Source organism: Natator depressus, chromosome 2 (genome assembly GCF_965152275.1).
Source record: "Natator depressus isolate rNatDep1 chromosome 2, rNatDep2.hap1, whole genome shotgun sequence".
Taxonomy (NCBI): domain Eukaryota; kingdom Metazoa; phylum Chordata; order Testudines; family Cheloniidae; genus Natator; species Natator depressus.
This window is the reverse complement of record NC_134235.1, coordinates 175,388,305-175,404,622: the sequence shown is the minus strand read 5'-3', so window position 1 is coordinate 175,404,622 and position 16,318 is coordinate 175,388,305. Positions and strand designations below refer to the sequence as shown.

The 16,318-nt window shown below is 42.3% G+C and overlaps 1 protein-coding gene across 5 annotated transcripts in view; it reads right to left on the bottom strand.

Moving 5' to 3' along the window:
* The window catches only part of ELMO1 (engulfment and cell motility 1), a 418,423-nt gene that overhangs the window by 207,916 nt on the left and 194,189 nt on the right, over positions 1–16,318 (bottom strand). For all 5 annotated transcript variants that reach the window (XM_074945335.1, XM_074945337.1, XM_074945338.1 and 2 more), the window contains one exon: positions 8,631–8,735. In XM_074945335.1, coding sequence (XP_074801436.1) covers positions 8,631–8,735 — 105 coding nt within the window. The remainder of the gene's footprint in view (positions 1–8,630; positions 8,736–16,318) is intronic.

The following is a 16,318-nucleotide window of genomic DNA, read 5'->3' as shown; positions in this document are numbered from 1 at the left end:
TGCCTCACCCCTGAACTCCATCCTGCATGCCTTCATCCCTGGCCCCACTCTAGAGCCCATACCCCCAGCTGAAAGCCTCACCCCTCCACACCCAAACCCCCTGCATCCTGAACCCCTCTGCCCCAGAGCCTGCACTCCATCCAGAGCCTTCACCCCCTCCTGCACCTCAATCCCTTGCCCCAGACCTGAGCCCCGTCCTGCACTCCAAATCCCTTGGTCCCAGGCTGGAACTCCCTCCTGCACCCCAAACTCCTCATCCTCAACCCTACCACAAAACCTGCACCCCCCCAGCCCAGAGCCCATATCCCCCACACACCCCAACCCCTTACCCCAGCCCCCTCCCACACTCCAAGCTTCTGCACCCCAACACTGTGATATGGACATTAGAAATGTCTAAATCAGTGCTTCTCAAACTGTGGGTAAGGACCCCAAAGTGGGTCATGACACCATTTTAATGGGGTTGCCAGGGCCAGCATTAGACTCACTGGGCCCCAGGGCTGAAGCCAAAGCCTGAGCCCTGCTGCCCAGGCCGAAGCCCAAAGGCTTCAGTCAAGGGCAGCAGGGCTCAGGCTCTGCCGGGCCCCCGCCCCCATCTGCCTGGGGCAACAGGGCTCCAACTCTGGCTCCACACACCCTCTCCCTCCACCCAGGGTCATGTCATAATTTTTGTTGTCAGAAGGGGGTCATGGTGCAATGAAGTTTGAGAACTGCTGGCCTAAATCAGTGTTTCACACCTGTGGGGTGGGCTGCTACATAGCACCAGAGGATAAGATGGTGCACAGGGCAGAGGAGAGGGTCAGAGTGAATGATAAAAGCTACACGACCCCATATCCTACACATACACACCACAAACCTCTGCAGAAACAGTAGTAGGTGGCTCCAAAAAAGCCACCTATCTTCTTTCCATGCTCCCATTATGGCACCCGAAGGACCTGATCCAAAGACTCCCATCAAATTCAGCGAGCTGTGGACCAGGACTTAATTTAGCTGGCAGCTCCCATGTATTGGGCCACAAGTTTAATCAGCAGCCCAAGCTGTTCTCAGCTCCCACAGAACTCAACTCAATCTTGCAGACACAAATGGCTGTTCCCAACCCTCAGAAATATGCAGCCTTCTGGTAAGTGAGGGAACAAGGAGGGGTAACAGAGCTATTGAGGGGGAGGAGTGTAAGATGTGAAAAGAGTAAGATACGTGAAAGAACAGAAAAAGAGAGTAAGAAATAAAAAGGAACAGAAAATAAAATAAAGACAAGGCGTAGGGGAGAGGGAGAACAGGCAAAAGAAAATGGAGAAATAAAATAATGAGAGAAGGCAACAATAAAATAAAAATGGTTGGGAACCAATGACCTGGATAATAGGCTGTATATATTAGAAAAACAAATGCAACAAAGCTCACTTTTCTTATTGGCTTTAACAAAATGGAAAAAAATTATATCCTTTTCCAATCATTTTTGGGGGGGAAATAGGATTACAGGAATCAGATTAAATTTTACTTCAAAAATGCTCAAACTATATGGTGGACAACTTGTTCTGATCAGGATAGAATGAGTAGGCACAAGGAGACTTTTGTGAATTGGTGGAAGGATGTGTAGGAAGCCTCCTATACAACAAATGTATGGGTTATAAAATACACAGTCTGACTGTGACTCAACCCATTGAAGTTATGAATGATCTTCACAGAATGCCAGCAATGTTCATCTGCATCTTGTGGCTCAGAAACGACACCTCCTCCTCCTCCAAAATTTCTGAAGGCTCAAAGATGAAAAAAGAAAGGTAGTAGCTGAAGAAACTGCCTGCCAGTAAAGTGTATACCTGTATACATATGTAAGTGTATAGCAGTATATTACGCCTTTGGATTACCGGACATAATCCTATTGACTAACAGTCACAGGGACTAAAAATGGTTTGCGCTATTGCTTTCCCACCTGGTCAGTAGTTTTTAAACTACTGGCTAGCAATTCTCAGAGACATGGTCAGATGGGCCCTGTGAACTAACATACAGAACAGCAGTTCTCAACCAGGGGTCCGAGGCCCTCTGGGGGGCTGCGAGCAAGTTTCAGGGGATCCACCAAGCAGGGCTGGCATTAGACTCACTGGGGCTCAGGGCAGAAAGCCAAAGCCACATGGCCCCAGTCCCATCACCTGGGCCTCAAGCTCAAGTCAGAGCACCTTAGCTTCATAGCGCCCCATGTGGTGTGGGGCCTAGAGTTACCAGGCATCCAGTTTTCGACCGGAACGCCTGGTCACCAATGTGCCTAGAGGTTGGAGGGACCTGGCGGATGCTTCCTCTGAGCCGTGGTAAATGCCGCCAGGACCCTGCACCCCATCCCCACCCCAAACCCGTGGCCCAGCCCAAAGCCCACTCCTACACTGCAACCCCCTCATCCCTGGCTCCACCTCCAGCCAGAGCCCTCACCCCCCACCACCACACCCCTTCCCCAGCCCAGAACCCTCTCCTGCATCTCAAACCCCTCATCCCCAGCCCCACCCCAGAGTCTGCACCCCCAGCCCAGAGTCCATACCCCCTTCCACACCCCAACCCTCTGCCCCAGGCCGGTGAAAGTGAGTGAGGGTGTGGAAGAGTGAGCAACAGAGGGAGGGGGAATGGAGCGGGGGCGGAGCTTGGAAAAGGGGTGGAAGCCTCAAAGAAGGGGAAGAGCAGGGGCAGTGCAGGGATGTTCTGTTTTGTGTGATTAGAAAGTTAGCAACCCTAGTGGGGCCCCAGGCAATTGCCCTGCTTGCTACCCCCTAATACTGAACCTGGCTTTTATATGCAGAAAAACAGTTTTGTGGCACAGGTGGGCCATGGAATTTTTATAGCACGTTATGGGGGGCTCAGGAAAAGAAAGGCCGAGAACCCCTCATATAGAAAACTTATTGAGGTTAATTCTAATGCAGAGGGATAGCTGAAAAAAAATACCTGGAGAATTTGGAGTATTTGAACTATTCCACACATGAGGCATGTTCCCTTGCTCTTCTGTTGTTTTTTACTCTTGGTAGAGCAGTAAAGAGGTCACAACTAAAGTAAGTAATAATAATCACCAAATAGTCTCAGGGGAGGAAAGTGCACCCAGCAGCATTTTGATTATACACATGTGGTCAAACTCTCAGCTGCTGTGAATTGGCTCAAGTCCAGTGACTTCAATGGCGGCTTGGGCATTTACAACAGCTGACAATCTCATCCTTCATCTATAAATGGATCCACGTGACAAATTTGAAAAAGTTGCCAATACGATATTTACAATATTTATTTTACTTTCAGACATAAGCCATCATAAGAGTCTGAGAACACGACATATATTATTGAAAACAAGACAGAACATCATCACAGACTATCTAAAAGATAGTAAATGAAATCCACTGTGATCTCAGTCTACTGCGAGTCTCTCCAGCCAGAGCTGCTAGTCAAATCAATACCACCTTGTGGTCAATGGCATCAAAGGATGGCAAGAGACCTAAATGAATCAGTGTGGACAGCTTTCCTTTGTCCATCCCAAATTGGAGATCATCAGCCAATTTGACCAGTGCAGTATTTATATGACACATAGGCTAAAAATCTGATTGATAAGAATCTGGGAAATTCAGTGATGCCAGAGTTACCTGGTATTTTGCCTTTACTCAAGAACACATTCATGATTTCAAACAATAATGGACTCAATACCTCCTCATTTGATTTTACTAAACAGGAGAAACATGGTTCCAACTCACAAATAGCACCACTAAGGTCCCACCACTAGCAAAACTAGTTGAAACTCAAGGTCAATGGAGATATATTTGTCTCCACCAGACACAATCTGACCCCAGGAAAACAGCAAGACCCATCAGAATCTGACTGAACACAGCCAAGAAAAAATACAAAGAATTCATTGAGTTGTACATCACCCAGAACAGAAGAACTAGATGAGAATCACAGAGATGAGAACCCTTCTTTGCCTGCATAACAGCCACAACATGTTGCATTTGACTTGGCTTGGGAGAACAATGACCAGCAGCAACACTCTATGCTCCCTCCCACGTTTGCATCTGTTGCAGGTCATCAGTATACCAAGGTGATCTGTGAAGATGATCTATGGGAATGAGTCATTTAGAACCCAACATATCAGTGATGAACAACAACAACCTTCATATTCTACTAGCTCACAAATACAGGAGACTAGAATCTCCTATAAACATCTAGAACCATTCTGGTTCCATTAATCTCCAGGGATAGACTAGTGAAATGGACACTCCATTCGTTACATCAATATAAGTATCCAAGCATGCACATACACAAAAACAAAGTAAGTCAGATACAAAGCTATATAGTTCACTCCTAATTGTATCTTGTTAAAAAAAAACTCATGGATTTCAAATAAAAAAGCCTTGTGCTATAGATCCTGTTGGGCCAAATTATTATGAATTTCTGTGACTGATGTGAATGAATGTGGTAAACATGAGTTTGGTATGACTTGGTACATCTGAACTTGCTAGAGGATTCTGGGAGCTGAATTGTCTTAGCATTAGATGAGTGATGTGAAAAATTACTGGAATTGCTGAAACTGCATTTGAAAGGTTAATAATGGCTCAAGCTGCGTGTATGTTTCAACATTGAACTTTGGAATATCAGCCAAGGGGGACCAGCTCACAAAGTAAAGAAGACATAAAATCATGCAATCAGTGGGCTTGGTGCGAGCTGACATGGGTCAAAATGACCCTTTCTGGATGACATCATGCTAAGAGCCTAAGTGAATGATTGATGAGAGGGTAAGTGTTGATTGAGCTTTGGTTTGGGTCTGTTCTGCAGCCCCTCCTTCCAAAATATTAATTAGAATATACCAGTAATAAACGCCCACACAGCATATTTTTGGAACATGAGACTCCTTTGAGAACAAAAGGGTATATATGCTAAGCACAGTAAATTAGCTAAGTTAGTGTTCCCCAATTAACATCTGAAGAGGTTTGAGACTGTGGGACAGAAGTCATCGGGGTAACCGAGATCCCACCTCGAGGGACATTTGTGGGACTTTAGAACCAGAGGTCGTCAGGGTAACCAATACCTGCTTCGAGGGACCCTTGACAGATCAAGTACCTGAAAGGGGACAGAAGAGAAGAGAAAAAGTCTCCATCTAGAATTGGTAGATATACCTGCTTTGTTTGCCAGTCAGGATACTGTGTAAGGCCAACAGAGTTACTGAGGGTTTATGCTTGTAGGCGCTGAGGCTTACTGGGGGGAAGATGTTTGCTATGTAATCTTAACTGCTTGTGTGATTCTTTGTCAAATAAATTACTGTGCATTAAGCATACTGTACCCGAGTCTCTCACTGGTACTGGTAATATCTGCCCAGCTGTGGGCCATTAAAAATCTGTTTCAACAGATCCTAGACAAAGCAATGAGGAAGTACAAGAGATTATAACCACACAAAAAAAGGCTTTTCCGGGGGCCACTTTTTACAGTGAGGAAAGTTTCAGCTCCATAGTACTGCAAGTTAGTTACAGGAAAATGTCATTCTAATGGAAAATCCCTGTACTGCATAGTATATGTTTAAATGGTAACTTAATTTTATTGTAAAAAAATTATTAGAAATTGCTGCTGAGGTGTTTTGGGTTGGGTGGGGAGGAACTTGTCTGCTCTATAAGAACAGAAAAAAAAGATTATCTGTCACAAAGCTTTATTCCAATCACTTGCTTCACTGTTAACTTTAATTACACACTATGAACTGTCCTTTAATTATGCAACTTGGGAAACTGCCAATTTTTCCTTTTGAATGTTAAAAGTTCTTTAATTTCTTTCAAAGATTCAGTATTACTTCCATCAGTGAATACCATATATTACATGACTGCACCTTTTAAAAGCGGAGCCTCTAAGAACTGCAATGGATTTTGTAAGTGGAACATGAAAAACTGCTGTGTACTTTACTGAAGTCACTGATATCACCAAAGCCATTAGTTAACCAAAAGAAAAAAAAAAGGAGAAATGCTAATTCCGTAACAAACTTTTTTTTTTTTTTTAAACCTACAGAAGGTAGCAAGGAAACCATATAATTAGAGACAACTGTGCTTTCTTTATACTAAACAACATTTTTCTCAAGAGGCCCTCCAATCACATTAAATGGTAAACAGGCAGTGAAATTCAATGACAATTAACGTAAATGTCCAAATGAAAAACCCACAACTAGTTGAAAAACTGACTGGGGTAGAGGAGGAACAGAGTTGTATAAACAAAAGAACACATTCTATTATAGAGAGAAGTGTCTTGCTGAACTGTAGCCAGCAAAAAAAGAGAAGAAGGAGGAAAGGAATCAAAAGGCAGGAGGGGAAGGTTGTTCAGCTTTATTTGTTTTTAATTATTTCTATTTCAGAATTTCCACAACACTGTTTTCTTTCTTCTTTTAAGATACAGAGTTAACTATCCCCCCCAATCTCCTTCTAACAGCCTTGTCACCAGGTCTTTTGCCACGTAATCCCCTAAACTTTGAAGGCCATTTTTTATTAAGCTCACTAGGCCTCCACCCTTTTATCTCCTTCAAGTATCTCCACCAAAACCTTCCACAATACCTACAAATCTTAATTGTTCCCTCTTAGGCCATGTCTACACTACAAAATTAAGTCGATCTAATTTACATCAGCATACCGCTGACACAGTAATTACATCACTTGTGCGTGTCTACACTTTGCTCCTTGTGTCAGAGGTGCACATCCTCACCAGGAGCACTTCCTATTGATTGTACTGTCAGTGTGGGGCATGGTGGGATAGTTCCTAAAAAGCCAGAAACAGTCGACATAAGCAACGCAGTGTCTACATGGACACTTTGTCAACCAAACTACACTGACTTTGACTCTACACCGCTCGTGGAGGTGGAGTTATTAAGTAGACGTAGCAGAGCAGTTACGTTGGCGGGAGTGAAATTGAAGTGTAGACACTTACATAGTTAGGTCAACATAAGCTGCCTTAAGGGTATGAAGAAAGACAGAAGGACAGTCATGGGAAAAAGAAATCCAGACTCACCCTCAAGATGTGTGCATCAATAGCTTCAGCAGTCACATGTTCTTATCAGAGCAGCCCTGCCTCCCTTACCCATGGTGTCTTTGTCCATAGCTCTCATGCAGTTTGTCACAACGAAGGGTATATCTGCACTGCAGCTAGACACCCACAGCTGGCTCCTGCCACCTGATGGGGCTCAGGCTGCAGGGGTGTTTAATTGTGGTGTAGCTATTCCGGCTCGGGTTGCAGCCCAAGCTCTGGGACCCTCCCACCTCGCAGGGTCCTAGAGCCTGGGCTCCAGCACAAGCCCAGACATCTACACTGCAATTAAACAGCCCTGCAGCCCAAGCCTGCCGCATTTTAATTTTTTAATTGCATAGAGTTCTGTTTCTTTCAAAACTGACTTTCTAATATGTAATAATGTTTCAGTTTTTTTTTTTTTGTACTGAGTTTAATATTCATTGCACTCCATGTTACTGCTGCATTCTTTAATGGCCACATTAGATCTAGGCTGAGAGAGAGAGGTCTTTAAAGGGCAGCTCTTATTGTCTCCTATTATAGTGACATTCTGCTTATGGGTCATCATTGGACTAGATGTCAGCATGCCCTTTGCAAACCTCTCAAGGCTTTGGTATTATTCTGTTTTATGCAAAGCTGTAGGTTAATGAATACACTTTAAAATTCACTTTTAAATGGAGCTTTCCACGTAACATATTTCATATTCCTCTTAGAATTTTTTTTAAACTAACAATGATATATATGCCTATTGTTTTTCTTCTTGTATTTAGTCTTCTTTAAATAGGTCTTTTCTTCTCTGCAATTATGCCATTTAGCTGTGCCAACTATCTCAGGAATACTTAATGACTTTCTGGACTTCCGCTGTATTGATTTTCTCATCCTCCACTCACTTATAGTAGGTAGGCTTATAGAGGGGAAAATATTCAGTTTCAGGAATATAAAGAGCAGAATGTCCACATGCTGAGATTATTGTCTGTTCAACGCCTCTATACATAAGGAAACAACATATAACTCATTGCTATCAAACTGTCTTTAGAATAACTAATTAAGAGTAGGAGTGGGCAGGAACTGGGGGGGCGGGAGCGGAGCGTGCAGAGTGAATCATACTTCGGCTCTCCCTGTGTCCAGATGAAATACATCATTTCCAATAGCTTCCTAGCAGGAGTGCCTTAATCCCTAGGACACTGTTGATAAGGTCAGTTGACAAGGCGTATTAGACAGACACTAGAGGAATCTTTACCTGGGGAGCTAAGGTCAGTTTTTGGCAGGGTTAATTGACTGGAGCAGGACAGAGAATTCTGCTTCTTGAGGGAAAAAAAGAAAGAAAATCTGCATATTTTTTACAGAATCTTTCAGATTTTACTTCATACATAACACAAGGCATAAACTTATTTTCCCCCTTCCTTTGCAGGTCACTCTACAAAACAAAGGCCATTAATACTAGTTGAATCAGACATACAATAGTGGCGCATTCACGTAAAGCTTTCACAGAAAGCGGTGGTGTTCTGTGCCCTGTGGCTTTCTGTTCAGTTGTTAATTACTCTTTGTGATGTCAGGATCCCATCTGTTTTCCTGGAATTATGATTTAAAAATATGAAATAATCTGTGAGAGCTGTGAAACTAAAATGTGTGAAGTGGGAAAGAACCCTTACCCGGATATATGCATCCTGGTGGTGTTTGGCAAAGTACAGCATGTTGTCAAGGGCTAGCATTCCTGGAGGAGTTTGTGTAAAATCCATTGCTGGGTTTACATGATTCTGTGAAAAAGATAAAGAGTTTACACTATAAATATCTACACAAAAGCCATCAACGTCATTATTATTATTCATTCGCATTACCATACTGCCTAGAAGCCCCAGTCATGGACCAGCACCCCATTGTACTGAGCACTGCATAAATACAGACCAAGGAGATGGTCCATGGCCTAAAGAGCTCACAGTCTAAAGACAGTTATTATCACTGGCATGTTAATCACGTAGCTCTATAATTATACAAGGTTGACTTTTCAAACGCAGAAATGACTTAGGAGCACAAATCCCACAGAAAGTCAATGGGACTTGTGCTCCTAAGTCATTCAGGTGGTTCTGAAAATCCTGCCCATAGCATTATTTCTTACATTTAATAAACATATGTGGATAAATACATATGTGTATAAACTGACATATACCTGTATGTTCAACAGTACAGTACCTATGGCAGGGGTTCTCAACCTTTTCCCTTCTGAGGCCCATCCAACATGCTATAAAAACTCCACAGCCCCCCTGCATCACAATAACGGGTTTTCTGCATATAAAGGCCCAGGGCCGGCGTTAGGGGTAGCAAGCAGGCCAATTGCCTGGGGGGCCTCATGCCACAGGAGATCCCGCAGAGCTACATTGCTCAGGCTTTAGCTTCAGTCTCAGGAGGTGGGGCTCAGGCTCCAACCCCAAGCGGCAGGCTTTCTGCCCTGGGCCCCAGAGAGTCTAATGCTAGCCCTGCTTGGCAGCCCCCCCGAAACCTGCTCGTGGCCACCCAAGGGGCCTCAGACCCCTGGTTGAGAACCACTGACCTATGGGACCATATCAAAGATGTAATGAAGATGAGTGAAAGTTACTTAGTTCAGTAGGTAATGCTTAAAATAGACTGAGTTGGCTCTCATGACCTGCACATAAAGGGTCATGAGGAGAGCTGTGCAAATTTTAGCAGCTTCACGTTGCAGGGGTTCTTGTAAGCATTCTCTCAGGTTTCTGAATTTCTGCACATCTGAATTTCAAATCTGTGCTTAGAGGTTGAATGAATCCAAAAACTCGCAGCAAAACACAGTCGAAACCAGGTCAAACTTGGCAACTTCCAGACCAAGCTGCAAAAACCTTTAATTTCACATGCTTTGGAAGCAAAACCACATATCTGTGCAGGTTTGCTAGTGAATCTTTTGATTAAGGAGATATGAAATGTATGTTTTAAATAAGTTCCATGGAATTCAAGGCTTATGTAAATGTGAACTTTTGCAGAGTTCTAGACAACAGTACTTCACAGCTCTTAAAAGTAACTTTTAGAAGCTTCTCACAACGGAGAAGACCCAAGGGTATAAAACCATCTGAAATTCTTATTTTTCATTACAGAGTCTCATCAGGACCTCTTTTTCAGCGTCTTTGGGCTTGTCTGCGCTTAAAACAATGCATCTGTGCTGCTGTAGCACTTAAGTGAAGATGTTACCTTCACTGGTGCGGTTCTCCTGTTGGCGTAGGTTCTCCAAATCCCTGAGGCCTGGTCTACACTGGGGTGGGGGATCGATCTAAGATATGCAACTTCAGCTACGAGAATAACGTAGCTGAAGTCGACGTATCTTAGATCGACTTAGAATCACTTACTTCGCGTCCTCGCAGCGCAGGATCAACAGCCACCGCTCCCCGTCGACTCCGCTTCCGCCTCTCGCCGTGGAGGAGTTCCGGAGTCGACAGCAGAGTGATCAGGGATCGATTTATCGCATCTACCCGAGACGCGATAAATTGATCCCTGATAGATCGATCACTACCCTCCGATCCGATCAGTGGCCTGAGTCTACACCAGGGGTTAAGTTGGTTTAACTGCATCACTTAGGGTTGTAGATTTTTCACATCCTGCGTAACATAGTTATGCCAACCTAATTTCCTGGTGCAGACCAGGCCTTCATCTCCAACATTCTAACATACAGAAATGTCCCCAGACACTCAGAAACAGCATTTCCATTTTACACGACACAACTGAAAGAGGTTTTAAAAGTGCATTTATGATCACAAAAGTGACTAACAATGACACAGAATTCCTAGTCCATCAATCAACTCCCTGTGTTTATTCAGTCTCATCCACTCACTTCACTGTCTTTACTTCTGTTGGCCAGAACATCCAATAAAGCTATAAGAGATTGAGATGGGATTCTACTCCTTTTCTCACATCAACAGAATTGTTAACTCATTTTCATCTGGAAAACCCCTTACTTGTAGATGTATGTGACAAGTTGGCTGTGATCTGTCAATAATTCATATTTGATTTGTGAGTAGAAACGCTATCAAGAGGAAACTACACAAAAATAGTTATCCTGTTGCTTTAAGAGACAGACTGAACTTGAGTCAGGCTCACACCTCTAGCCAGGGACAACTGACACACAAACCTAGATTCAAACATTTCGTTATTTTATGTTGAGTAAGGGGCAGTTGATCAAGGGGACATTTGAAATGCTAGATTTTAAAGAGGTATCTGGGAAATTCCTCTGGAACTAGATGTGAAGGAGGAAAGGTTACAAGATATAGGGGACAATAGCCTTTGTATGGAGAACTCAGGCTATTACAAGAGGTGTCTGAAATTTTTCAAAATTCTAATTTTTTCAACAAATTTTTCTTTGAATTTTAGAATTTGATTAAAAATTGGGACAAAATTCTCAGGACAATTAAGTCCTGCTTTTCACCAGCTCTAACTATTACACTTTCCCCCAAGTGATACATCTGAACAAATATATTGTTGAAGTGCTGGTATAAATAATCTCAACTAGCATTCCTGCTATGGTAGCGAATTCTGTCTCACCCTTAACGTCAAAAATAGTCACATACTATGAAGGACCGTGGAAGCTGCGGACAGGGGAGAGAAAACCAGGTGACATGACTTAGGGTGGTTGAAAGGGCCAGATGGGGGAAACACAGGGATGTGTAACACTCATTGCCCAGATAGTGATATTGGCTAAATCTAAAGGGAACATATCTAGATGAGCTCTGCAGAATTCCAGAATAGCGGAATGTCTAGATTACAATAAAACACCCGCAGCTGGCTCATATCAGCTGACTTGGGCTGAGACTGTGTGGCTTTAAAACTGCAGTATAGATGTCCAGCCTGAGCCCAGATATCTACACTGCAGATTTATAGTCCCACAGCCTGAGCTCAAGTCAGCGGACACAGGCCAGCCGTGGGTGTTTTACTGCAGTGTAGACATACCCGAGATGTGTTCTGTAGACTGATTCCTATGTTTAAATCTGATCTGTCTCTGTTTTTTTTAAATACATTTTGTTTTGATTCAGACCTCTTGAATCTAGGGCTCATTTACACACTCTTTTTTTAACCAATTAGTTAAAGTAGCACAACTCCCCTCCAATGGGCACAGTAATACCAGTATAAAGGAGCTTATCGCACAATAGCTTATTTTGGTACATTTATGGAACTAAGCTATATTGACATAAGCTCCTTTATGCAGGTATAACTGAAGAGGGATTGTGCCACTTTAACTATATCAGTGTGTAAATCAACAGAGTTAAAACTGGTACAAGAACTGCATATAGACCTGCCCTGCTGTTTGGCAATTTCACACAGACTGCAGTGGGAAGGCAAAACAGCCTTCCACCTGTGAGAAGAGGTAATGAAAACAGAGCGTCTGGAGCCTACCCTGCCTGGGACGTGCATTAGGGAGTCCTCTCCTGGAAGGTATGTCCCTTGCAAGGCTGGGTTGGGCAGACACACAGGAAACACCTATGTACCCTGCACAATAACTAAGTTTAAGGGACAAAAATATAACAGTGTACATCTCAGCGGCACCTTCTCCACACTTACAACACTCTACAAGTGGAGCAGAATGATGTGCATGCCATAGGGAACACAATTTGACCTTCAGATCCCTGGCTGAGTTTGCAAAACTGATAGTTGGGGGAAGGGGACATCTTTGCACTGATAAACTAAGCACATTTAATAGGAAAGGGAACTGCACAATGCCATTCTGACAATCACTTTTTGGAGTATAACTGCATTTTAGGTTAAGTGCTACATACAATTCTCTTCTCTTTGTCTTCAGCTCTAGGGTAGACAAAATGTACGTGGATAAAATACCCTTTCTTGGTAAGCATACGGTATCAACACTAGATCCAGTCCAATTTCTTTAGCTCTTAGCATTTCTTTTGTTGGTATCTACAATGTTAAAACCAACTAATAAGATAGTCAAATAAACATAAGTTAAATACAAATAGCTTATATAGATCAAATTTCTAGCCTGGTTCTGTGATCTTAAGTGACACAGAGATCACAGCAAAGAAATTATAAGCAAGAGAAATCTCACCACGGCTCATTTCTCCAGACAGTGTCTCTTGGCACTGCTTGTTCAGTCAGAAAGCCAGACCTCCATCACTCATCATTTCTCTTTTGTTTGAGTCAAGCCCATCTGCCTACCTAAACTGTGGATCCTAATTTTTAAGTTCTCTCCTGCTATGACACTAGGATCCTCAGCTGCTGTAAATCACAGATCAGTGGTGATCAACTGACAACAGCTGATGGAATGTACGGCGTGTATGAAACAATACATTTTATTTTCAATTCTTCAGCAAATCAGGAAACAAAATAACTGACATTTTATTAAAACAATGATCTCCTTCTCTGAACAAGTGTTTATGGTTGAAAATATAAACCCCTCATAAAGAGGGTTTAAGATAAAGATACCAAACTAAACTATCTAAAATATTGTTGTGAATAATTTAAAAAGTATGCAAGCCCTCAATCTAGGACATAATTTATTAAAAACATGAGACACGATGCCCAAGGGAAAATGAACTGCATCTGTTTAGAAAAGTCTGGTGAATTTCACTCATTGTAGAGAATCAAGAATGGGAAATGCATAGGGAACTGATTTGCTTTGTAGCTTAAAGAAGTTTAGTTCATTTTAACTTTTTCGTAACAGACTGAAAAACAGTTACATATCTTTCAGTATCTTACCAGTGTGTGCCAACTACAGTTACTGTACTATATATGCTTAAAAAATCAGAATCATTGAGAATTTGCTACACAGCGACAGATTCGGGCACAATGCTATCTGGATATGCTATCTTTTGGAGGGGATGTAAATCCAAAATAGAAATGTGGGGCTGGAAAAGACCTTGGGGGGGGGTCATCTAGTCTAGCTGCCAGCGCTGAGGCAGGACCAAGTATTCCTAGACCATCCCTGACAGGTGTTTGTCTAACTGGTTCTTAAAAAACTTTTGTGACAGGGATTCTATAAACTTTCTCGGAAGTCTATTCCAGAACTTAACTGCCCTTATTAGAAAGTTTTTCCTAATATCTAAACTAAATCTCCCTTTCTGCATATTAAGACGATTACTTCTATTCCTACCTTCAGTGGACGTGGAGAACAACTGATCCCCATTCTCTTGATAACAGCCCTTAACATATTTGAAGACTTATCAGGTACCCCCTCCATCTTCTTTTCTTAAGATTAAAGATGCCCAGGTTTTTTAACCTTTCCTCATAGGTCTAGTTTTTCTAAACATTTTATAATTTTTGTTTCATTCCTCTGGATTGTCTCACAATTTGTCCACATCTTTCCTCAAGTGTGGCACCCAGAATTGGAGAAAATACTCCAGCTGAGGCCTCACCAGTGCTAAGTAAAGCAGGACAATTACCTCCCCTATCTTACATGCAACACTCCTGTTAATATACCATAGAATGATATTAGCCTTTTTTTGCAACTGCATCGCTTTGTTGACTAATATTCAATTTGTGAGCCACTATAACCCCTCAATCCTTTCCAGCAGTACTACCACCTAGCCAATTATTCTCCATTTTGTACTTGTGCATTTGATTTTTTCTGTCTAACTTAAGTACTTTGCAGTTATCTTTACTGAATTTCATCTTGTTGATTTCAGACCTATTCTCCAGCTTCTCAAGGCTGTTTTGAATCAGCCATGGTGTGGACACATGGCTCTTTTTCCTGTATAGAAGTCATGGGCAAAGGTCAAGAGTTAACATTTTGGTGGCCTCTCACACCGTAAGATAGCAATGGCATTCCTTTCACTAAAACCACTCAAGGATATACCATAGCAAACAATCCTGCACTGGGTGGGGGCAATGTAGCCTAGATGAACTAATGGGAAATTTCCACATTAATTCCTATTATTCTAAAAAGACAGAGAAGATGATGGGAGAGATGAAGCCTGCTCATGTATATGAAATGCCTAATTTCTACTTTTTCCTGTGGTGGTCACCAAACTCTTAGGATTCAAGGAGGAGGGGCTTGGGGTACTGGCCTTGGATTCAGGAGATGTGGGGTCTGTTTCCTCCTCTATCTCAGGCTCCCTGAATGACCTCAGGGAAGTCGCTTGGGGGAAGATCTTCTTCTGGCTTCTTGTGGCCATTAAAAACCCCACAGCATGTTTCACAAGATTAGAGTTATTCTGGATAAACTCCAATTTGAGTAATTACATTCAACCAACCAATTTCCAACAGACAGTACACCATTATTACACTGTACCATAGACTAGAATTACAGTTGGATAAAACATTATTTGTTTTCCATCCTAAACTGTTGTATTGTGCTACTTGTTGCTTTTTAAAAGCAGCCACCTTCCACTCAAGGGGTGGATATATTTCAGTGTCAGGAGTATCCTCATAAATGGCATAATAGTGTCTATGGTACAGTGTAATAATGGTGTACTGTCTATTGGAAATTGTTGACTTTTGAATGGCAACCACTACTTCCTTATTTTACTCCTAACCACGTTATCTTACATTTCTTCACACTGTAGTGTATAAGCAATGTTAAATTTGAATCCAGGGCGGGGGGTGGTGGAGCTTTGCAAATTGGCTGTGAGAGATGCTGGACCCCATTACCACTATTCTCCACATGAAGACCATACTTGAGTTTTCCGCAGCTCAAAGAAGAGAAGTTATTTGGTGGGAACACAGGGACAGATGGAGGACCTTGAGTCTCCCCCTTAAAGACCAGCAATAGGGTTGTGCCCAGGAAAGAAGCTGGAACCTCTTGGGAAAGTCATTATATAGTCAGTCTCACAAAGTTTGTATAGCTTTTATATAAGAGTCCAACTGGTGAGTGCTTACCTGAATGAAACCACTAAACTTTTAAAGTTGAATGTTATTAGTTATGACTGGAAGTGGCTGAAAGTTTTCCACGGAGAAAAGAACAGTATTTTCTCAAAAATGTTGGTGAAAAATACCCATTTTCTGGCTAGCACTTGGTGTTATTTTTGTGAGACAGAACTGGTCATCTCCCCCAACCCTGAACAGCTTCCACTATATGTTCCCTTTTTCTGTTGTATCCAAACCAATTCTCAAGGCATAGAAAGAAAAACAGGATAATCAATTAGCTCTGAATTGCTGGTGCACCTAAATTAAAATCTTCCTTAGGTCAAATGTGAAAATTAGATTGGCATATACATGGCCGGTAGTTGATCTTTGCTCAGGAAGAATTCTGAACAGAGATGGCATGAATGTTGCAAATTAGGTATATGGTACATTGACATAATTGAGTAGGGAACATTTCACAGTGACTGACTCATTCTAAAAACATCAGTGAATACCAAACCCCATTCCTGAGCCTTTTCCTAATTACTTCCCACCT